Genomic DNA, 21,895 nt, shown 5'->3' on the forward strand with positions numbered 1-21,895 from the left:
GTATAAAGTGTGGGCACGACTACAGCACAACAACAACTGTTACAAACTCAACAGTGAAAATAATATGGATACAGTTTGTACTATTGGCATTAATATTACTTCTAGTTACTTACAATATATCAAGTAAACATGCAAATACGAAAGTAAAAGGTTTGGAGACACAGTTACAGCAGCTAACTGTATTTGACTATAAAACACAACATACTAGATATTCTCAGTAGAAAAATAGTTTTCTCACTTTTAAGTACCCTGAAGAACAAAGTAATAACCTTAATATTTGTACCGTTTTATTAGTAAATATTACCCATTCAATTATTATTTTTCCAAAAAGTAGAAAAAGCAGCACATTTGGATGAGGGTAGAAACAGCAGCAGCGTCGACCAAATCACCACGAAACAAACCGGGAGCTGTTTTCAATCTTGTTCTTTCCCATCAAAACTATTTTAGACTTCCATCATGACGTCTCAACTGCATATAGTACGGTACGCATGCATGCACACACACACACACACGCACACACACACACACACACACGCTGTACCCACCTTTCATTGTGTTTGTGTACACCTCGCAATAATAGCATGTCTACACAACATATCTATATCTATGTGTTAAAACAAGTGATCCCGTCTTGTGTTTAAACGGCTCAACAGCACCGTTCTGCTTTGATTGTATCTGACTCAACGTTTTCAGGCACTTGTGAGTTTTTGAGTCGTTTGGTTTTTCAGAAGTTGGGTCTTGTTTGTCGTTGCTGGAGGATAATGTTTGGAAGTATTGCCAGTTTTCTCTTTTGAGTTCAGTTGTCATGCTCCTGATGTCTTCCATTGATGTTCGGCGTCTTCTTTCCTCTGCAGAACTGACGCTACGCGAACATTTCTGCGCTTTGAAGAAAAGCAACTCAGCTCCCGTTATTGAGCATGCCCAGTAGCTTCTTGGGGTCCATCCCGTGCTGCTGGGCCATCTTCTGCACGTCGAAGCCCATGTGCTTCAGGAACTGGATGACGCTCATCTCCTGTCCCGTCAGCTGGTCGCGAATAGTCGGGCAGGTGGGATTGCAGTGAGGCCACGGGCAGCCGTCAATCAAATGCAGCGGGCAACCCCTCACGGGGGGCGTCTTGTGCTTTTCGTGGTTGCGGTTGCTGCCGTTGGCGTGGTTGTTGTCTTGGAGGCTTCGGTCCCAGCAGTGGAGGGCTCTGGGCAGAGAGGTGCCTTTCACCTGAATGTCCACCCAGTAGCTGCACAGTGAAGACACAGTGAAGAGACTCATATTTGTCATTACAATGTGAAATCTGCATACTTTGTCTTTGTGTACGGTTTTAAATGATTCTCGGATTATGTATAATGTAACACAATGATTGTGCGATATGATGATGTACACCACCATGGTTTCTGAGACTGACTGTGTTTACATAAACATAATCATTTTATTTACTTACGTTCTTGTGATGAGTTCATGCGACAGACAGGCCGGAGAAAACATCGCCCTGCCATTCAAAACACAGAATCACAGTCAACAAAACGGTTTCTGTTACTTTACTGTGTGTGTGTGTGTGTGTGTGTGTGTGTGTGTGTGTGTGTGTGTGTGTGTGTGTGTGTGTGTGTGTGTGTGTGTGTGTGTGTGTGTGTGTGTGTGTGTGTGTGTGTGTGTGTGTGTGTGTGTGTGTGCGTGTGTGCCTTACGGTACGTCGCGTAGCGTGCTCCTCAGTTCCTGTGCCAGGTTCTGTATGTATCTCCACTGGCCCTCGTTGACGGGCTGCCCGGTCAGGTGGATGTTGTCGACCGTCAGCTGGGCCTCGTCAAACAGCCACTGCACCACGAACACCGGGCCTGCACGGGGAGAGGACGCACTGCAGGTCAGACTTCAAGTGACACAGCTGCCTGTGTCGTTATAGCATCTACGTTAGCCATGTGGAGGAGCACTCACTTTTTAGCGTGGGGAAGACTTTATATCCAAAGAAACACTTCCACTCCTCTCCCACGTGAGCCTGTCTGCAGCTCTCTGGCACCAAACCGCCCCAGTACCTGCAAAGTATCGCCGCTTTACAAAATCTGTACGGCCTCTGAACCTTAACTTCTTAACCTCCATCAATCTAGCCACCTGTCCATCAACATTAACACCATCTTCCTGCTGCTACCTGATGCCTCTCTTTATGGCCTCAGTGGGGGCACAGCTGATGGTGTCCAGGCAGTCTGTGAGTTTGTACTGTCTGTTGTCCAGGAACCATCCGGAGTCAGCCAGGCCCCTGACCCGCACCCCTCGGTGGCCCTGCGACTCCAGCTGCTCTGCAACGTGGTCCACGTTCAGCAGGACACCTGTACCGCCCGCACTGGTGACGGGAAGAGTCAGATCAGAGGGTGCAAGTGAGCTGCTGTCTTTGGTGAAACACACCCACACATTACGAGCTGAACTGACCTGCTTCCTGCCAGAAGCAGAACCTTAGCATTGTCCAGACCTTTTGTCAGCAGCTCATTCACCACCTCCTTAATGATCAGAGAGCCCATGAACGCATAATCACCTGAGAACAGATATGTTTTCATTGTTAACATAGAGCCACAACATTTATATCTGCGGTACACCTTTTAGCCACATGAGGGAGCCTGAATGTTTACATGTTTCTGATAATAAGGTTTATTATGTGCTTACAGGCTTTAATGCCAAAGGCCCATTCATTTATCCACACTCCAAAAGGCACCTGACTGATTACATTGAATTATACTCAATTTGACAATTAACGACTCATTTTTTGTTTTTAGATATGACATTTTGGAAGTAATAATTGATCTGAAGTTCAAAACTGACAAGTCGATATGAGAGCTTAAAGCTGCCGCACAACAAAGGCGCAGAAAACTGAACTCTGATCTGTTTGCTCTGCTTGTACAGCAGATCTACAAGCTCACAGATGATTTACTGCGTCTTACTGTGATCTGTCTTCGGAGTGGCTCCGCTCCACACATCACTGGAGCAGTACGGGATGAAGCTACAATAGAAAGAGAGAGAAACTCTTTTACTTGAGCCAGTTCACTGACAGCTGACAAATACAACAGTTGTACAAATAACAGCCGACCTGGCTGTGTGACGGTAGACTGAACACAGACAAAGTGTGTGTGTGTGTTCAAAGACAGAGAGCTGTTGTAGGATGCGATGAGTGTGTATTATGTAACAATGACAAGTAGCTGCTGGAACAGAACAGGATCAGACTGACTGTTGTCGGGCACTAGTGGTCTTTTTTTATGTATAAAAAGATGATAAATGGCAAAAACAATAACGGCAAGGGAAGCAAAAGTAAACACAATCATGAACGCACTAAAGACCACAGCTTCACACGCTGGAGATAGTCCTATAAAGCACAGCATGTCAAAAAGATGTCTAACAACTAAAATGATATTTTGAGAGGCAGGAGTTCTTACACCATGTTGGCGGTCCACCAGTGAGGGTTTTCCTCTGGCTGAGGAGACAGGATTCCTGTTCCTGTGAGGTAAAGAAGGTGAGATCCAACATGTAATGCCGTCATCGTAAAAGAGGTTAAAATCATAGGATACTTGTTGAAAGTCACAAACCTTGATGTATAGTTGTGTATTTTGATGTATGAAGTGTGTTTTTACTGTGTGTGTGTGTGTGTGTGTGTGTGTGTGAGTGTGTGTGCGTCCGTCCGTCCGTCCGTGTATGTGTTTTCCCTGTGGTCAAGAAGTCATTAACTTTTCCTGCTTTGGTCAGCACTTACATGCAGGCATTGAGGAGCTCTGTGTAAAGATGGTGGAGAGAGAGAGTCATAAACAAACAAGTAGTCCCCCGATGGCCGGCGGGGGAAAACCAGAGTTTGACTTTTAAAGATTAATGCAAACTCAGCTAAAGAGGAAACACAAACATGTCTATGAATCGCCTTCATTCAGGGGAATTTATTTATTTTTTCAACTGGGGAAAGCAACATCTCAGTGGGGCTGAACAGAGCGTTCGTAACAGCTGCAGGAACCAACTCGGCCATGCGTGTACATGTTTGTGCAGAAGATGTGTGCTTTGATTGTGCTGCACACAACGCAGGACGTGCGTGTCTTGTTACCTCTTCTGGTTTGCGGCCACGTGGTGGAGCTCATCAGTCTCCTCATCGTCTCATACCTGCTGTCACAGGTCTGCCTGTTGAAACAGTACCATCCACCTGAACAACACACACACACACACATACTTGTTAACATCGTACATTGAGTTGTGTTTCCCTGTAATGAGCTCTACATCTGTGTTAGGTTCATCCTCACCTTCTAAGAACAGCAGCCACCTCTTGCTGCCTTTGGACTCCTTGATGTAGTACCTGTGTCAAGCATGCACACACAGATTAATACACACACACACACACACACGCTACACAGTAGGGATGCTTCCTTTGATCCTCCTGACATGAAGTATTTGGCTCTGATCGCACCGCTAAAAATGCATCACAGCAGGAGTCTGCTTTGTGGCTTCAACAGCTGAAATTGATTATTTAAAAACAGAAAAAAAACGCGAGTATAGAGGAAACTCATCAAGCTGTTGGCTGCACACAGTCACAGAGGCTTGACAGCTTGGGTGGCATATGGAAAGGTCCCTCTTATCCACCCAACAGCATTTCATTTATTTAATACTGTTTAATGTACTGCGAATTAAATCCTGTTTGATCAAATTAAAGCATAACAATAAGACCTCGCTTTTCTAAAAGCTAGCCCAGAAAATGACTATGTTCTCAGGATGTGTTTCTGATGTAATGTTCGTCTCTGTGAACAGCTACAGTCTGTTATAGTTACTGTCAAAAAGGCTGTTAGCTGCACTGCCTCACCGTTGATGATATGGGAGTCATATTCATTCCCAAGAGACTTGTGCTCCTTTCAGTCTATAACATCAAAAGTACTGAGATGTATTATTTCTGCCTCTTTTCAGATCACATTGAATTGATCGGCCTCTGGAACACGGTGCCCTTTATCCATTCCTTCACTTTTTTGTGTGTGCAAAGTTGACGAAAAGTGGGATATTGCGCTGATCTGCTGAATGCACAGCAGTCGAGGCACGTGAGCCTCCTGAAGATTTTCACTCATACTCTTTACTCTACAGTAGCTGCTGAGAATGACAGCCTGCTGATCAAAAGTGTACTCTGACTTGGGCACGTTGTTGGTAGTGAGATGATTGTGAGATGTGTTTTAGTCCATAACCAAGACTGTCCAAGTCCAACTGATAGATTCGTTGTTATGATTCATAAAAGTCCATGATTCTTCTATTTGTTCCACTGTAGCGAAAACTATCATTATAATCGATCTTGATCAGTCTGGTTTTAATGTAAATACCTGACTCAACAACTTTAGTCCATCAGACTGAAATCAAATCATCCCTGCAGGGTAGGAAGCGTTTTAAGTGCCATGTTCTGAGTTATTGACAACCTCTAGATGCAGCGCATCCCACTCACTTACCCTGCTGCTGACCCATCATTGCAAGTCACAGTTACATTCTTCAAAAAGTGCAACTTCATGTCTTGATCCAGCTTCTGCGCAGAGCACGGGTACAGCGACTGTGCCAAGTTCTTTATCTGTACCATGAAGTTGTCCATGTTGCCCTCCACGGCTGTAAAGTCTAAGGGAAAGCTCTCTGCTCCTTCCACCCGCTCCCTGTGCGCGAGTGGCTGCTGCTGCGCCCGCGGACTTTGCGCCCGACCGCCGTGTTGGCTCCTCGCCTCCACCGGTGCGTTCACGTGGATGAAGAGCAGCAGCAAGCAGGAGCGCACCGCAGACGGACCGGCCCAGGTCCTCAGCACACCACGGATCTGCATGTCTAAGTGTTACTGGAAAACGTATCTCAAATGTGCGTAAGGAACTTCAATAAAACACAGGATATTTAAGAGTCGTTTGAAAAGTTCAAAGTTCTTTGAAAACGCACGGAGACCTTTATGAAGTTATCGCTCATGAAAGGTGAGCAGAATGAAGTCAGGTTAGGGTCCTCCATGGTGCCTTGGGAGATGGAGAGATGGTTTAAAATTCACCTCGGATGCATGTGACGCAGTCCCCACATCACCTAAATCCTAAAACGGAGGAGCCAGTTAAAGCGTCATTACGCGCGTCGTGGAAGTCCCTGTAGCCAGTCTCGTTCAGCCCAGTGTCACTCGTGACTCTTGGTCCAAGTCCTCATGAGCTGTGGACGAAGTGGAATTTTATGTAACCCCCCACCGTCCCCCTCCCCCTGCCCCGTGCTTCTCACTCCCGCGGGCCAATCGTTATTATCGTTGGCTGATGCTCCTCGCGGGGCGTCGGTCTCATACCAAGCGTGTGCGTGTGCCTGGTACGCCCCCTCAGTCGGTTCACCCGCTGTCTCTTTGATGAAATGTCATCGTACCGCCCTGCCGATTGAATATGGTGTGTGAAGGAGACTCGTTGGACAGGCTGCGGAGGGTCACATGAGTCTACACAATCAAGTTTCCATTGATACACGTGTTTCATCGTCACAGAGAAGAGTCCGTTCAAATGCATTTCACAGGTGCTGATTGTAAACGAATCGAGTTTTTTTGCGTTTTGAGCCCATCAAGGTTCAGAGCAGCTCATCAACTTTTACTCCAAGAAAGACTGAATCCTGAGGGTGGTCTCTCCCTTCAGAGGTCTCCTTTTCCTGTGGCCATGTCCACACTACTCTGTTTACTACTCTGTTTCCTTTTGGCTGCCATTCTCTATTTCTTCATTGTTGAAGACAGTTTTTTGGTTTCACCTTTTTGTGGTTGTAGCACTTTGATAGAAAGGTGTCCTGTTTCTTCAAAGATGTCCAGGTTCCAGTGTTTCTTTTCCTCATCCTCATCGAAAGCACTTTTTTAAACTTGTAGTCTCTTTGAAACGTGTCCTAAATCTAATGTGTCATATACTGATCCAACATATAAAAGTTATTATTTTATTCACTTCAATAGAAACTGTTAAAATCAGTGTGATTTAAACCAGACGCAGCAACATCTTGAAGTCTAACGTTCAGCAACACTGCCATTACATTTTTGTTTTCTGACTTTGATAGGTTTTAGAGTTTTGCAAGAGAGGAAATCCTGTTTTTAACAAGTGCATTTGTTGCCGTTCATTTGTCAATGATTAAAGGCTTTTTTGGTGAAAATGTTCTGTAAAGACACAGATGCCTTGTTGTGCTTTAACGCTCCATCAGGCAGTTTTGAAGTTGCAGACGGAGGAAGGAAACTGATTGTTTGTTTATTCAGGCGGTGGCAATTTCCCCTGAACTGAGATCTGTATTCACCTCTCCCTCTCCCTCTCTTTTAGGTGGATTCTGACTCTGAATGTCTAAATGTTGCTGCAGCGGTAACTCAGTCGGTTGTATGCCCTCTGAAGCTCTGGCTTTACAGCTCTCCATCTGTTGGCAACACGTGTTGTGTTGTCTGTCCAGTCTGATTCCTGCTTTGATCCAACTTGAATCATGCTGAGAGAAAACGGTCTTGATTCTCTATGTCTGTGCAGGTCGTCTGTCAAACTACATATGAAGTCGGCCAAATGTAGAACAGATTGGATGTGTTGTTGCCAGTTATCTTCTTCTTCTATGAGGGTCACGATACCTCAAGTATTTGTTTAGCCAGATTCATAATGAGTTGGTTATGTTGTGTAATATCGTGTTTTTGAATAAGTCATAGGCTACTAAAGGTCAGGACAAGAATTGTAAACAAATTCTGAGCTTTATTTGGGATTTAACGAATCTATCTTAAGAACTCTCAGCATCCAGTTTAAGGCTCAAAGATGAGTCTTTTATCAAATAAAAATATGTTGAAATGATTTTGGTCATGTGGACAAATTTGTGTAAGACAAACTCAGATTTTTAGACAGGGAATGAAACAAAGAAACTGATAGATTGACCTCATGAGGTTTATTGATATTCTTAATAATATTCTAAAACTTGAATATAGATTTACAAGGTTACACATGAGATGACTAATAAAAAGGAAACACAAATGTTTCAGTGCAGAGGGGGCTCGCTCTGCCTTCCCTGATATATGTTGCATGTACAAACATGCATTGTACACACATGTATGTGCACTATTGTACCAAGAAAATATTATATTAAAGCATGTCGTACCGCACACTATACGCTACCTGTACTGTATGAAAGCATCATATGTTTCTCTTCTCATTCAAGTTAGCTTTTTAGTTCGTCAACTGTCTGCATATATTTGTGTGTGTGATATTAAAAGCTACATTGATAAAAGATGATTTGTTGCATTACTGTATGGTTCTGAAGTAAAGCATGATCTACATTTGTGGAATTAATTTCATATTCTGAACTATATTGCACAATATATCAGTTGTCAAACATTAATTCTCATTCTATCCCTGGAAATAAAAGCTGGTAATGTGTCAATAAAGTTTATTCAAATAAACACCGCGGACGTCACGACACACAATGGCAGCCAGTGGTACAGCTGTGACGGTTCTCACTCCTAATGGGAGAAGACAGGCAGTTAAAGTGTCCTCAAACACACCGTTATTACAGGTAACATGTGTATTAAGAGCGTGTTTCATGACATGGACGGTTTGTTTTATTCTGTTTTGTCTTCGAACCAGAGCAACGATTGCGACTCTTGTTAGCTTGTTTGGCTAACAGTAGTTGGCTAACACTCGTTAGCCAGTGACAGATCAGTTTTTGTGCGGATGAAAGTAAATGATTCGGTTACTAGCCGACAACTTTCCTCACTGGGTTTATATTTGACATCTTCAGGTGCTGGAGGACGTCTGCAAAAAACATGGATTCAACCCCGACGAACACGGTTTGAAGTGAGTACCAGTTGGTTGATGCTAGCTGTCTCAGTACTGACGTTTAAGCTACATTAATGTTCGCTTTAGATTCCTGCCCTGAGCCCAGACTGCGTCTAAGTAAAGCCCGATACGTGTGAGCCACGTGTGTGTACTGAATATAAAGTAGTGAAGAATATTGTGTGACTTTACATGGCTGCTGATATTAGACACGTTGAAACATTGTGTAGTAGCAGGGCTCTGTCCCAACTTATTTAGGTGAATTCAACCACTGGATTTTACTTATTAGTTACAAAAACATGTAATATTGTTTTTACATTTATTATGTAATAGTTTCCCTCTAGTCTTATTTCTAATAATAGGAGAAGCCTAGTATAGATCTCTCATCAAACGTAATGGTGCTCGTAGTTTTTGTTTTTGTCCCATCATCCTCACCCGCCTCTCTCTTCTGTCATCAACGTTTGACAGGTTTCAGAGGACCGCTGTCGACCTCACGCTGCCTTGGAGGTTTGCCAACCTGCCCAACAATGCCAAACTGGAAATGGTGACAAGTACAAGGAAACAGGCTGTAGCTGGCAGCCAGGTTAGTTTAGAAAAGGTGCAAGTGTGTGTGTGAGAGAGAGATAGCAAACATGAGTGTATGTGTATGAGTGTGTCAATGTCAATATGTAAGGGTACATATTGATATTGTCTGCTAGTCGGTATCACTAGAGTCACTCTAGCACTAGAGTTACAGCAGTAACTCTATTCTCAGGCCTGACTTAGTGAAACTGAAAGCTTAGCACATAACTATCGTTTTTAAACATGTGGATTTTACATTTTATTTGTTTCCATTTCAGTTGGTTCGTCGTCTAATCGCTCGTTTTTGTTCGGTACACAGGCAGGTAGCTTCTTGCAGTGACCGCCACAGATACCGGATACCATTTTATTTGTTTCCATTTCAGTTGGTTAGTCGTCTAATCGCTCGTTTTTGTTCGGTACACAGGCAGGTAGCTTCTTGCAGTGACCGCCACAGATACCGGATACCAACTCCACCTTTTTAAAAGGGTCGTTTTTATGCTTTTTTTTTCTCCAAGAAACTTATGAGCGCACATCTGGTCAACACGAGATTTAAAGTGGTGCTCTTGTGTGATTCTTTGTGGTGTCTTTTCAACATCTGTCGATTTCAATCACCTAATCGATCAGTCGACAAAATCGTATCGAATTTCTTTGATTGAGGACAAACTTAATTTCGTCAACATATTGATTATTTCTCTCACCCAAAATCATGTTTGGGGAGAAATGTCGGTCGCAATATCGGTATTATTTTGGTGTTTCTGTCAGCTGTATGTGTGGGCTCTTCATCGACAGTACCTGGATGCTCGTCTGTGTTCCTGCGTTCACTCTGATCTCCAGATACAAACACTTTGTTGTAGCTGAGCTGTAGTTTCCTATGACATCACAAGTAAAATCCCGGCTGGGTTTTATCTGTTGTTGTTCATTTGATGGATGGTTGACTGTTGATACCTCACAGATTTGATATGCGCATACACACTGACTCGTTTACCTCCCAACATTCACCTCTGCCAGACTGGTGTGTGTGAGAGGCTTTCGTGTTTAGCGGTCGACAGCCAGAGAGCTCTTTTCATCTCTCCCGGTGTGCCGATGTGCAGCGTGCTTTCTGTGCCGGACAACGCGGTTGTCGAGTAAACATAAACAACTCGTAGAATGACTTCAGAGAACAACAGAGACTCGCACTGATGCCTGGTGTTACTCACTTCCTGACTGAGGTAGGCCCACATGTGCAGCTTAATCACATTTGATTATCAAAGAATTCTCTTCCTGCAAAATGGCTCAAGACTGTCGAGCCAAGAACTTACAAATGACCACCGAGAGAGATTCTTAAACTTAATATTGTGAGTTTCCTTCAACATCAAAGGTTACGATGCACTAAATAGAGAAATAAAGAGTTGTTACCCGGGTTGTTTCTATGCCATGTATTTCTTTTTTAAAATCCTTTTAAAGGTCCTTTTTTTACGAGCTCTTATTATAGTAAATGCAAAAACTGCCACAAAAAAACGACCCTTTCAGTTACCTCACAGCCGGCTACAGCACCTGTGTGATGTGGACTCATTGTTGATCATTTTGACCTGATGTGTGTGTGTGTGCTTGCGCTTTCATATCCCTCAGGTGCGGATTGCACTACAGGTGGAGGACGGCTCTCGGCTCCAGGGTTCCTTCTCCTGTGGACAGAGCTTGTGGGAACTGCTCACACATTTTCCTCAGATCAGGTGTGTGTATGAGCATTCACGCATGTGTACAGTTGTGTGCTGTTGAACATATTTCTTTGTGAGGACCAAACTGAGAACCAGCAGGGCTTCACAGGTTCTTCACAGGGCTGTTTGAGGGTTAAGAATTGGTTTTAGAGTTGAGGTTAGAATTAGTTTGGGGTAATACAATTCGTTAGTGTAATTCCCTGTTCTGTATTCCCATAACAGATGTTTCTTTAAACAACATCCTCAGCGTTAGTTAACGTAGACACACAGGACAATATTAATCATATTATTATTATTAGTATTATTATTATATTAATATTAATGTCATTTAGAAACTTTCACATTAATTAATAGATTAATGATGCTTAGAAAGCTGTAATTAAAAACTAACGAACACACACACTTGCAGCTGTTACTCAGCAGTTCCAGCTGTGCGGTCCCAGGTGCTCGTGCATCTGTCCAGCCCTCATCTCATCTCTATTAAATGACGTCGCTCCAGCTACTGATCCTTTTCCAGGGAAGTTACGCTTCCATGAAACGAGTATTGGCTCCACATCAGCGTGAACGCTCTGAAGCCGAGGGGAACGTGGAGAACAATAGTAAAACATTTACGGTTCAATTAGTTTCTACACGGGGTTGTGCTCTCGCATGGTTGACACATGCAGACATGCCACTGCATCACAGGGCTGAGGCGAAGCCACTTCTGTGTTCAGTTACGTTGCTTTTAAAGCAAACAAAAATCAGTCGCCCTTTAACTTTAATCAGTTTTTCTTATTGTTTCCACCTGATTCCAGTGTGTCCGATTTGTCAGAGTCAGGATCCACTCCTGTGTGTGTTTACATGAGAGACGAGGTATGCAATGTTCCTTTAACTCCAATTTTCAAGAAAATAAAGTGACTTTTATGGGTACTAAGGTGTGCGTGTGTGTGTGCGCGCAGGTGAGTGGTGAAGAAGCACTCAAGAAGGCCACTCTGAGGTCTCTGGGTCTGACAGGAGGAAATGCTATCGTCAGGTAGGTTGCTTGTGTATAAACAACACACTGCACACAAACTTGTTTGAACTTGAGACTTAATGAGAAAGCTGTTGTTTCTTTGTTTCAGGTTTTTACTCAAAAAGAACAAAGCACCGGGACAGGAAGATGGAGAAGAAGCCACTGAAACAGCCGCTGTGCCAACCGCACCTTTTGCCAAGGAAACCACACCGAGCCCGCCCCCTCAGCCCGATCCTGCGCCCTCAACAACAGATGTGACGAATAATAATTCAGGCCCCCACCGGCAAATCGAAGCCCACGTTGCTCCGTCTCCCGCCCCCGCTGCTCCGTCTCCCGCCCCCGCTGCTCCGTCTCCCGCCCCCGCTGCTCCGTCTCCCGCCCCCGCTGCTCCGTCTCCCGCCCCCGCTGCTCCGTCTCCCGCCCCCGCCGCTCCGTCTCCCGCCCCCGCCGCTCCGTCTCCCGCCCCCGCCGCTCCATCTCCCGCCTCCGCCGCTCCATCTCCCGCCCCCGCCACATGCAGCAAACTTCCTGTTCAACAGGAAGAGGTTGCAAACTCCCAGGATGCAGTGCGGCCAAAGAGTCCTCCCGTCGGGAGAGGAACCCCAGAGGAGGATGGCGAGGAAGCGGGGCCCTCAGGACTGAGCTCTCACCCGTCTTCTTCTGCCTCCCCCTCGGCTCCCGTGGCTCCTTTCGTTCCCTTCTCTGGAGGCGGTCAGCGCCTTGGGGGTCCACGGGGCAGTGCAGCGGTACGCTCGCTATCGTCATCCTCGTCTCTGTCGGCTCCGACTGCACCAGCAGAATCACCAAAAGCCAAGAAAGCAAAGTCCAGCCATGGATCTAGCACCAAGGTGAGTCACATCAGTCCTGATATGTTATGGTGGGATTAATAACGTTTATTCAGCAGTTATAGTTTGCCCAGTTATCATGAAATAGTTTTCTCATTGCAAGTCATTTCTTTAGTTCTGTGTTCACTAGAGCCTGAATAATTCACATCTTGTTAACTCCAACATTTAGCTAAATTAAAAGGCAAATCACACATCATTGTGGTTGAGTTTAAAGGTTATTTATCGACCCAGAAGCATGTGGACAAACGATCTCTCCACAAGTAATCGAGTAAAACTGGTGGCCTCTTCTGTTCCTCTCACAGCGTCAAACCACCGCCGACCAGCCGGACGAGGACATGGATCAAGGGGAGGAGTTCTTGGAGGTAAAACCATTTATTTCCTGTCAGAACTTCCTGACGTGAACCTGATGCCTGTCTCTCCTTGTTGTGTGTGTTCCATCTTGAATGAGCATCATTTTCATAACAGATAAATTACTTCCCGTGGTTTTTCGTCTGCACTCGCCCCCTTCAACCTCACACAGTATCTTTGCTTCAAGTTTGAAAACCTCTGCTTTAGTAGAAGCCATCAGCGTGGACATCTTTTAAGTCTCCTATCCTTTCCCCTCCCTCGCTCCCTTTCCTCAGCCCGTAGAGAGGGAGCCTCTCATCTACCACCTGGACGCCATGTCCCGGCACTCCGAGGGCCACAGAGATCCGCCGGACGAGTTCTTTGAAGTGACGATGGACGATGTGCGTAAGCGCTTCGCACAGCTGAAGAGCGAGAGGTGGGAGAAGGAAGTGGATGGAAGCGCTTGTGTGATATTTAGTATAAATACCTTGTTGCTGCAGAAACGCGTCTGGATCAGATGTGGTTGACAGATAATTAGTCCGTTTGGCTTTCGGCCCTGCGGTGTTTTTGTCGATGTACAACCCTTAATTGCAGAATACCATAGCAGTGATGAGTTTGTTTCTTTTTTATTTATTGTGAGTTTGAAGTTGTTTTTTAAATTTATTCATGAGCGCGTCTTCAAAACAGATGCGGAGAAGTTCACGCTGTGCTCTCTGAATGTGGCCCCACCAGACTACAGCTGCGGAGACACAGTGTATGTGCGTTTGCAAACATTCACTCGTTTACAACGCACCGCGCACACTACAAACGCTTCTAAATACGGCACACGGGGAGCAATTGGTACGCCTGTTATGTGTAGACGTTTATCCTCGGCCGTCGGCCAAACACCGCTGGGTTGAGACCTCGCCGTCCTTTAATCTCCGTCTACATCGACTTAGCCGGCTGCCTCATGGCTACGCTACTACTGTGTCGATGACTGCAATTACCAAAGGGGGGAATTAAGCCGACCGCAGCAATTCGTCTCTGTCACGCACACGCGAGTAAGGGTAGAAGAAGAAACAATGTCTGCTCATCGCTCCCGTTGTCGATTCCACTGTTTGCTTCTGATTTCACAGCGCTTCTCCGTACACGTGTGCGTCTGTTTCTCCCCAGGAGGCTGATGGAGGAGGCTCCGCTGATGACTAAATCTCTGAGAGAAGCACAGATCAAGGAGAAGATGGAAAGATATCCTAAAGTACAGACAAATAATCACTATCCTGTTAAATGGATGTGTTTGTGTGACATATACAGACTTTCTGTAACCCGCTGCCACTGTGTGTGCCTCCAGGTGGTCCTGAGGGTCCAGTTTCCAGACAGACATGTTCTACAAGGCTTCTTCAGGCCTCTGGAGACAGGTGTGTGTGTGTGGAGAGTGTTCATTTCAGCTGGCTAGCCACAGGTATGGCTGCAATGTTGGAGCTACTTGCGGCTCCCTCACCACATTTCGACTGTAGCCACACCAGAGTGGCAGAGAGACAGAAATAATGAGACAGGTCTGTAATTCCAGGGATTAAATCCACCTCAGCCCCAACAGCAACACGACAACCAACACAACAACAAACCTGAGGGGAATTCCATCTGAAACATGAACGATCCTCCGCACGGTGACGGAGGAAGCTGCACGTAGATCAGTTTGCTCATCATGAAGTGTGTTTGTTTTGTGTCCAGTTGGTGCTGTGAGGCATTTTGTGAGGAGTCACTTGGAGGATCCTCAGCTCAGTTTCTACTTGTGTAAGTCTCGTTTTACTCTCCCGCTAATTAATCACAACATATAAATCCACCATTGGCACTCACGTATATCAGCTGGGACAATAGCCTGCCTGGTGATGGATTTGTAACGCCTGACATAAACAAACGTTTGAAGCTTCTTGTTACTTATCAGCCATCGTACACGCGGTGAAAAGCTCATATCGTCGGTACATCGTCCGGCCGATGGTCTCCACTCATCGAGTAACTGCTGAAAACAACTCGGAGAAAGTAGTTCCGATTCAGTCCAACGGGGCAAGAAACGGGAGAATCGTAAAGGTTGTGAACAAGCCCAAAGATTAGTCCGATTATCGAAACCACATCCTCCCTTTGAACCGGCTAACCCGGAGGATTCTTTAACGCCTGACCGCTCCAGTTTCTTGCTCCTTCTCTTTAATGACCACGCTGCATTCCCAAAATATAATTGGTGACTTATCTTAACTGCTAAAACTGTTAAAGGACCCACTGGAATTATCTTTCTAAAACAGATTCTTAACGGGTCATTTATCAGCTGTGAAATGAATTTATCCGTCCTCGTGTCCAGTCTGCAGGTCAACAAAGAGTCTGTGAACATCGCTCTCATGTTTTATTAAATTCACTTGCTCAGTTTAACTTTGAAGATTTGAGTGATGTTCCCTCTTTCTAATTTTTACCTTTTTTTTTGTTTTTGGTGGAAACGTTCTTTCAGTCATCACCCCCCCAAAAACCATCCTGGACGACCCGTCAGACACACTGTTCCAGGTGAGTCTCCAGGCAGCGCTTCCTTCTCACCACAAGAGTAAACGGAGGGATTTGAGTCAAACGAAACAATAACTACAGAAACTCTGACACACACAGACTGTAAAATGTATCGAGTGGTCCCTCTCTCCTCTTCAAAGGCCCAACACATTCCCATTCTCCCCCTCCTCTCTCGCTGCTACACTCTCTCACACTTACCCCCCCCCCCCCAATTCTCCACTGCCCTTGACCCCAGCTGGGCTTGATTTTTCCCAGACTGGCACATGGGGTTAATACAGGCCTCTCTTTGATCTTGACACACACACACACACACACACACACACAGAGAGAATTGGGCAGCCTTGCTGCTTTGTTGCCTCTGAGTTCAGAGCTATTCCAATAATGAAAGAGAAACGGATGCAAAACAAGAAGTTGTTCTCTTGTACGGTTCATCAGTCTGAACCCAGACGCCCTCGTAGACTCTCCTTGTTCTTTTATTTTTAGATGCATTATTTTAGAACGGCTGGAACGTTTTCCTCATCGGCGCCTCCTGGTTTTATATTCTGACACTTTGAATCAACCAAAAGTAGACGAAAGAAGAAGAAGAAGAGGAGGAAGGAAGGGGAGGAAGAGAAAGTAGTTTGAAGTGATATCACACGCTTCTGATGCAAGTCGCCCATCTCTGCCTGTTTATCACTACACGTCCCTCTCCTGTACCCCAACTCCAGCTTTCTCTCCCTCTTTTCTTCTCATCCCCCCCCCGTCCACCACTACTGTCCCTCTCTCCGACCCTTTCTTGTGCCTCACCCCCCTCCCTCACCCCCATGTCTCTATCCATTAGAGTCTCAAAAGCGTTAAAGCGGGCAAAAAACCCTTTAATCTCCTTGTTTCATGTCACACACAGACAAACACTGTCTGGCTCTGTTTCCCTGTCTATACATCAATCGTTGACACACACAAGGAATCTCTTTTTTTGCCATGTCACACAGACATGAGTGCACACGCATGTGTCTCTTCCTCACACACAAAGACACACACTTTAATCACTTTGTGTCATGTCAGTGAAGGAATGTTTCCCAACCCAGAAGCCCTTTGATACCAGGCATCCCCTCCCTCATCCGTCTCTCCCTCTGTCTTCCATCAGGATCCGCTCTGCCTCCCTCCCTCCCTCCCTCTCTTAAATGTGTTTTTCTTACACTGTCTCTCACTCACACACACACACACCCGTTGCCCTGGAAGTGCCGCTGCCAGAGGAGTAGGAATGCCCGACGTTTCACTGTAACACATTGTTTCCTGCTCACAGGGCTGTGATAATAGCAATTAGGCGCATGGGTCCCAATTTAGCAAACCATCCACAGAGGGGGGGGGGGGGGCAGAGAGTGAGGAGACAGTGAGGAGACAAGTTGCAGTGGAGAGATATCCCAGTGACCGCCATGCTACGCTTTTGATACTGTTGATTTGAAACAGTGAAAGGTTTAGGATTAGTCTATATATTGACTGCTCGCTGAGCCACGCCCCCTTTCATCCTCTTCTGCTCACAACGCACACACGAGATGACCACGAGACACCGGAGGGCTGGCATGAGTCAACCTAAAAACAGAATATAGGATTCAATTTACAAAGTTATGCAATATTGACCCTTTACAAAGCGTGCACAAACGATGGAAGAAGTGAGAATATTAATCTAAGTAGTATCATCATTCAGGAGACTCTGATACTACATTGTCAGGTACTAAGACGTGCGACACGGACGCTCTCAAATTCAACACTCTCAAAGCAAATAAAACGAGGGATAACTATGTCAATAGAAACATGGACTGAAGACATTATGCTGCATTGTTGGATACTAAAAACATCCATGAATGAATACATACAGCAGCAAACTGCCAAATTCATAAAACACATGTTTATCTTTTACTGGTCTTGTTTGTCTGGTTCCCTGTCGGTCACAGACGCGTGCCCTGCTCGCCCCTGTCTGCGCTTCTACCTCATAATTGTACGCTTGGTAATGCATCTGCCTGCAAAAGGTCCATTATCACCATTAAGACGTTCACCGGAGAGGAGCGTTGTGCTTCGGGGGTGAGAGTGTTTTCTCTAACCGTTTGATTGCTGCTCATTTTGTGGTTTGCTTCAAAGAACTTCGGTTACTGGTTCAGATCCCCGAGCAATTAATCATCTTCAGAAAGGAGCTCGCCTCTGGCTCGGCTGTGCTGGCAGCGCTCGGTGTGCGTGTTGAAGGGAGGCCGTTCTGTTTGGATCTTTCCATGTTTCTGCAGCGATTGACTCGATGAGTTTTTGACGGCTTCTGCTCCCTTCTCCTCCGTCTGCAGGCCGACCTGTTTCCTGGTGCTCTGGTGTACTTTGGATCCGACGTTGGGACAGGTGTTTATCTTTTTGCTTCTTTTCTTTCATATGCAGATTCTGAATAAGATACTGGTGTATTATTGAGCAAAACAATAGTTTACTGTCTGTGTGTGTTTCCTACACAGATTTTTCCATGAAGAGGGACCTGCTTGAATCCTCTGTCTCGGCCTTGCAAGCAAATGAGTCCATAGCAAGGTGTGTGTGTGTGTGTGTGACCGTGCATGCATCGGGGTGTGTATATGCACTTGTATCCCGTGGCACCCAGCCTATTTTCCTGTCACAAAGCTGTCATCATTGGAATCCCTTTGAGGGTCGGCCTGAACAGCAGGTACCCCCGTGCGCCCTCATTTCCTCCACATGCACGCACATAAACACAACCATTTTCCAGTCCTGCTAAAGATAGCGCCTGTTTCCCGAAAGTGCCCCCCCCCCCACCTGTTGTCCGTTTGCTTGTCTAACGAGGTCATCACTCCTGTTTTAGATCTCGATCTCACCCAGTTATTAAACTGAACTTTAGCTCCTCGTGCAAAAACAATGATGCTTTAAATAGATACAGGAACTCCTAAAGAAAACAATAAATGCATTTTTCCCAGAGAAGCTAAAATATTTTAACCTTTTTGTTTCTGCCCCGCCCCTCAGCTGCATGCTCCGGTCCCTGACACCTTCCTCCAGCAATGAGGAGCCGCTGCCTCCTCCGGAGCCGAGGGAGGACACCAGCGGGTCCACACAGGACGAGGGAGGCCCTCCCGCACACGCCCAGGCTGCTAAACCGACCAGATCTGACCCGGGAAAGGTGCCCAAGTGGCTCAAGCTTCCAGGTGAGGACGGGGCAGAATGTAGAGCCAAACACTCACTTACTCAGCTCGTCACTTTCACACCTGCAGGTTGGTTCATTTGGTCCAGACCAAGAGAAAAATACATGCACTATATAAACAAACCAAGAGCTGTAAATAAAGTCGGACGGACGGGCAATGCATTGATCTGACATCTCAAGTGACTTGTCGTGCATCATCAGCACTACATGGACCCATGTGGGGACTCCTACGAACACGGTCCTGATTTCTTGAGCTCCTCAACATGAAATTGGTCACACTAGGCTGTTTGGCAGCTGATGCGGTTCAATGATCCCGTTCTGCTCTTCACATGAGAGATGTTTTCGCTTGTGTAAGTCTTGGGCAGCAAAACATGTTGCACAAGCCATCAGGAACTCCTGGAAGTCAAACTGGGCTTCATAGACACTCACAGGGCTGACTTACTGAAACCAATGAACAGACATTAAAACTCGTTAGCCTAGCAACGCTTTAGGCTACAAACAACCCGTAATGCAACATACTCTGCGTTACACCGGATCGCTCTATTCAAAAAGAACATCTGGTGTCGTGAATACGTCGTTTTTTTTAGCCCTCGAATATAATAAGACGTCGGCTTTTTCAAACAATTTGCAGGCCAAAAAATCTGAGTCCAGTCGGAGGACCAATTGACACCTTTCACACCCGCCAATGCCAAGCACCCCGACACACCCGAAACAGAAACCAGTGTTTCACCCTCCAGCTGTCCTCCTCGGAGATCTCGTCCGTTTCTTTCTTTTATTTCTAGTTTAAGAACAGAAGGCGTTTTGGGACACACTGTTTTTGTCGTGGTCACAAACTCCCAAAACCACAGTGGATAGGAAGTGGCTTTTTGAACGCGGAATTCCTCATGACTCAGAAGACAAGGATGCACTTTAGGATGAATTGAATTGGGAATTATCGGCTCAATGTGTGGAGCCGTAGAGTACAGAGGGCACTTAAACACACACACACACACACACTGAGCCCGTTTGTCTGTGCAGTAGTTTAAAGTGTCTCAGTTATTAAAGATCATAAAATGCCAGATTATCGGCAGGAATTGAGATTAAAGCCGACACGCTTCCAGTCTTCGGCCGTCTGCTCCGTCCTCATGGCACCATGATGATCATCATGTGTCCACGGGAGTTATTACAGGTCACATATTGCAGATTCTGTGTTTAATATTCAGTGGTGTTTTTATATGTCTTCCTGTTAAATTAACACGTATTTAAGGGAATATTTTTGACATTTGGGGAAATGCACGTATTTGCTTTGTTGATATGAGCGACTCATGGAAAGGTTGATGTCGCCCTCCCGTCTTCATGCTCAGTGTAGAGGTGCAGCTGTAAAACGGGAGGAACAGATGTTCTACCTCTGGCCACAGTACGGCTGTCCTCGACCAAAGATCGGCTCTTTTTGTCCACCAACAGTTGATTTAATCGACAGAATCGCCACAAACAATCCCACGAAAGCGCCACTTTAAGTCTCGTGTTTGCCAGAGATGTGCTCAAGCATGAAGACTTTCTGATATTCCAAGATGAACACCAATGCTAAAACAAAGTTACTTGTTCTTCAGCGCTATTAACCGTCTGCTGTTGTTTTCCCACAGGTAAGAAATAAGACTGCTGCCGTGCGTCGATGGGAAGACTTCACCACAGACGTCTGAGAAGCTGCTTGAAGACTGAGCAGAGCACTTAAACCGTCGCTGCGCTTTGATAAAGGACTAACTCCGTCATGGAAGAAGCTTTTGCACTTGACTAGGTTTTGAAACAATCAAAATAATTCGGCCGATGAGTGAATATAAGATTGGAGGATTGTTGTTTCATTCCGGTTGATCTCTTGGAGGAGAGTGTGCTTTCATTCAGCAGGTGAAGATGTAGTGTAAAGTGAATAAAGATGGTTGTACTAAAACTTGTATTGTCTTGTATTAAAGTTGAAATTAGACCACAGCTTTGATCTAACACAGCAGACCTCGTGATGCACAAATACACGCAGCCTCTGACTCTCGCATGCCCTGACTTATCTAACTGTCCACAGGTTCTAGTAAACAAGCAGCATGTGGCCATATTTTCACATGTCAACATCGCACACACGCTTCCTCAGCCGTCTCACCAGCTGCCCCCTCATTCACTGTTAGCTGCAGGAGGAACTTCAAAAAGAGGTCGAAAACAGGGGAGCGTGACTGTGTGTGTGTGGTGTGTGAGTATGAGGGAGGAGTTGCATTCCTTCCACTCTCTCTCTCTCTCTCACACACACATACTTTCTGTTTCCCTCTTACAAATGAATTACTTCCAACTGCCCCTGGAGTCTTTGATGCCAAATAAAGCGACGGGCTCGTAGAGAGGCTGCTTCTGGAGTTTGTGTTGTTTGTGGGAAGTTTAACTTTCAGTTGGAACTTTTGGAGCACTGTTGCTTTAATACAATAACTGCCTCTGGTGGCAGCTGTAGCAATGCCAAGTGGTTCCTCAAGACCACAGCGGCCTTGGTGAGAAGATGGATGACGACACATGAGCATCCATTATCTGTGAGCTCGTCCTTCACCGATCCCTCCCGACCTGGACGGAGGACGGGGCTGTCGCACGGAGACAGACGGTCACGTTCAACTTTTAGAGTCGCTAATTAACCTCTTTGGACTCGGAACCCTGTCACTGAGGCGGCAGTGCCGGTCCATTCCAGTCTGAAATGTATTCAATACGACTTCATTGTGCTGTAGGACGTGGTCCTCTGGGAGCCTCGTATGTTTGAACAGCAAAGGTCAATGGTGGCTGCTCCCACCTTGCTGATGGACCTCTGCGTCAAGGAGACATCATGCAGGCAGGTGCTTATAGACAGGGACAGGTATAGGTTAGAGATGGGTGTCGTCAGGAGTAGATCAATATCTGCATCCATATGGATATTTGACAATGAGGGATGCTTCATGCCAAAACAAGGGGGGAAAAAAGTATAATCTTAATGTAAGTCCACTCTTGTCCCCTCTAATGTGTTCACTGTGAGGCCCTGCTGATCAATAAACTGAACAGCAGGACGTTCACTCATGCTAATGCT

At 45.7% G+C, this 21,895-nt stretch overlaps 2 protein-coding genes across 4 annotated transcripts; one reads left to right on the plus strand and one right to left on the minus strand.

The window, feature by feature from the left end:
- Nucleotides 1-102: 102 nt before the first annotated feature.
- Nucleotides 103-6,095, minus strand: notum1b (notum, palmitoleoyl-protein carboxylesterase b). The gene is made up of 11 exons (XM_079277782.1): nt 5,431-6,095; nt 4,252-4,304; nt 4,059-4,154; nt 3,409-3,469; nt 2,920-2,978; nt 2,414-2,516; nt 2,136-2,327; nt 1,925-2,022; nt 1,680-1,827; nt 1,437-1,484; nt 103-1,235 (listed from the first exon to the last, which is right to left on the minus strand). Exons 1-11 carry the CDS (start codon nt 5,784-5,786, stop codon nt 899-901), a joined length of 1,551 nt encoding a protein of 516 aa, XP_079133908.1. The 5' UTR covers nt 5,787-6,095; the 3' UTR covers nt 103-898.
- Nucleotides 6,096-8,376: 2,281 nt separating this feature from the next.
- On the plus strand, nt 8,377-20,744 carry aspscr1 (ASPSCR1 tether for SLC2A4, UBX domain containing). Of its 3 annotated transcripts, XM_079279080.1 has the most exons (17): nt 8,377-8,479; nt 8,705-8,760; nt 9,208-9,322; nt 10,909-11,009; nt 11,789-11,846; nt 11,933-12,006; nt 12,095-12,833; nt 13,133-13,192; nt 13,454-13,593; nt 14,310-14,391; nt 14,485-14,551; nt 14,865-14,927; nt 15,631-15,683; nt 17,990-18,041; nt 18,149-18,218; nt 18,663-18,841; nt 20,460-20,744. In XM_079279080.1, exons 1-17 carry the CDS (start codon nt 8,390-8,392, stop codon nt 20,468-20,470), a joined length of 2,010 nt encoding a protein of 669 aa, XP_079135206.1. In that variant the 5' UTR covers nt 8,377-8,389; the 3' UTR covers nt 20,471-20,744. The 3 variants fall into 3 exon arrangements, with proteins under 3 accessions (XP_079135206.1, XP_079135208.1, XP_079135207.1); XM_079279081.1 differs by lacking the exons at nt 8,377-8,479; nt 8,705-8,760; nt 9,208-9,322 and adding an exon at nt 10,354-10,508; XM_079279082.1 differs by lacking the exons at nt 14,865-14,927; nt 15,631-15,683; nt 17,990-18,041; ... (1 more) ...; nt 18,663-18,841; nt 20,460-20,744 and adding an exon at nt 14,704-14,833.
- Nucleotides 20,745-21,895: the final 1,151 nt, after the last annotated feature.

Source organism: Melanostigma gelatinosum (assembly GCF_949748355.1).
Source record: "Melanostigma gelatinosum genome assembly, chromosome: 11".
NCBI classification, from domain to species: domain Eukaryota; kingdom Metazoa; phylum Chordata; class Actinopteri; order Perciformes; family Zoarcidae; genus Melanostigma; species Melanostigma gelatinosum.

Excerpts from the sequence above, each read along its gene's own strand:
- notum1b (XM_079277782.1), bottom strand. The coding sequence starts at position 5,786 with ATGCAGATCCGTGGTGTGCTGAGGACCTGGGCCGGTCCGTCTGCGGTG. Across the intron at positions 3,470-4,058 it reads GTGGCCGCAAACCAGAAGAG|GAACAGGAATCCTGTCTCCT; the intron begins GTAACAAGACAC and ends TTTACCTCACAG. Across the intron at positions 1,485-1,679 it reads AGCACGCTACGCGACGTACC|GGCGATGTTTTCTCCGGCCT; the intron begins GTAAGGCACACA and ends TTTGAATGGCAG.
- aspscr1 (XM_079279080.1), top strand. The coding sequence starts at position 8,390 with ATGGCAGCCAGTGGTACAGCTGTGACGGTTCTCACTCCTAATGGGAGA. Across the intron at positions 11,847-11,932 it reads GTGTTTACATGAGAGACGAG|GTGAGTGGTGAAGAAGCACT; the intron begins GTATGCAATGTT and ends GTGTGCGCGCAG. Across the intron at positions 14,928-15,630 it reads TCAGCTCAGTTTCTACTTGT|TCATCACCCCCCCAAAAACC; the intron begins GTAAGTCTCGTT and ends ACGTTCTTTCAG.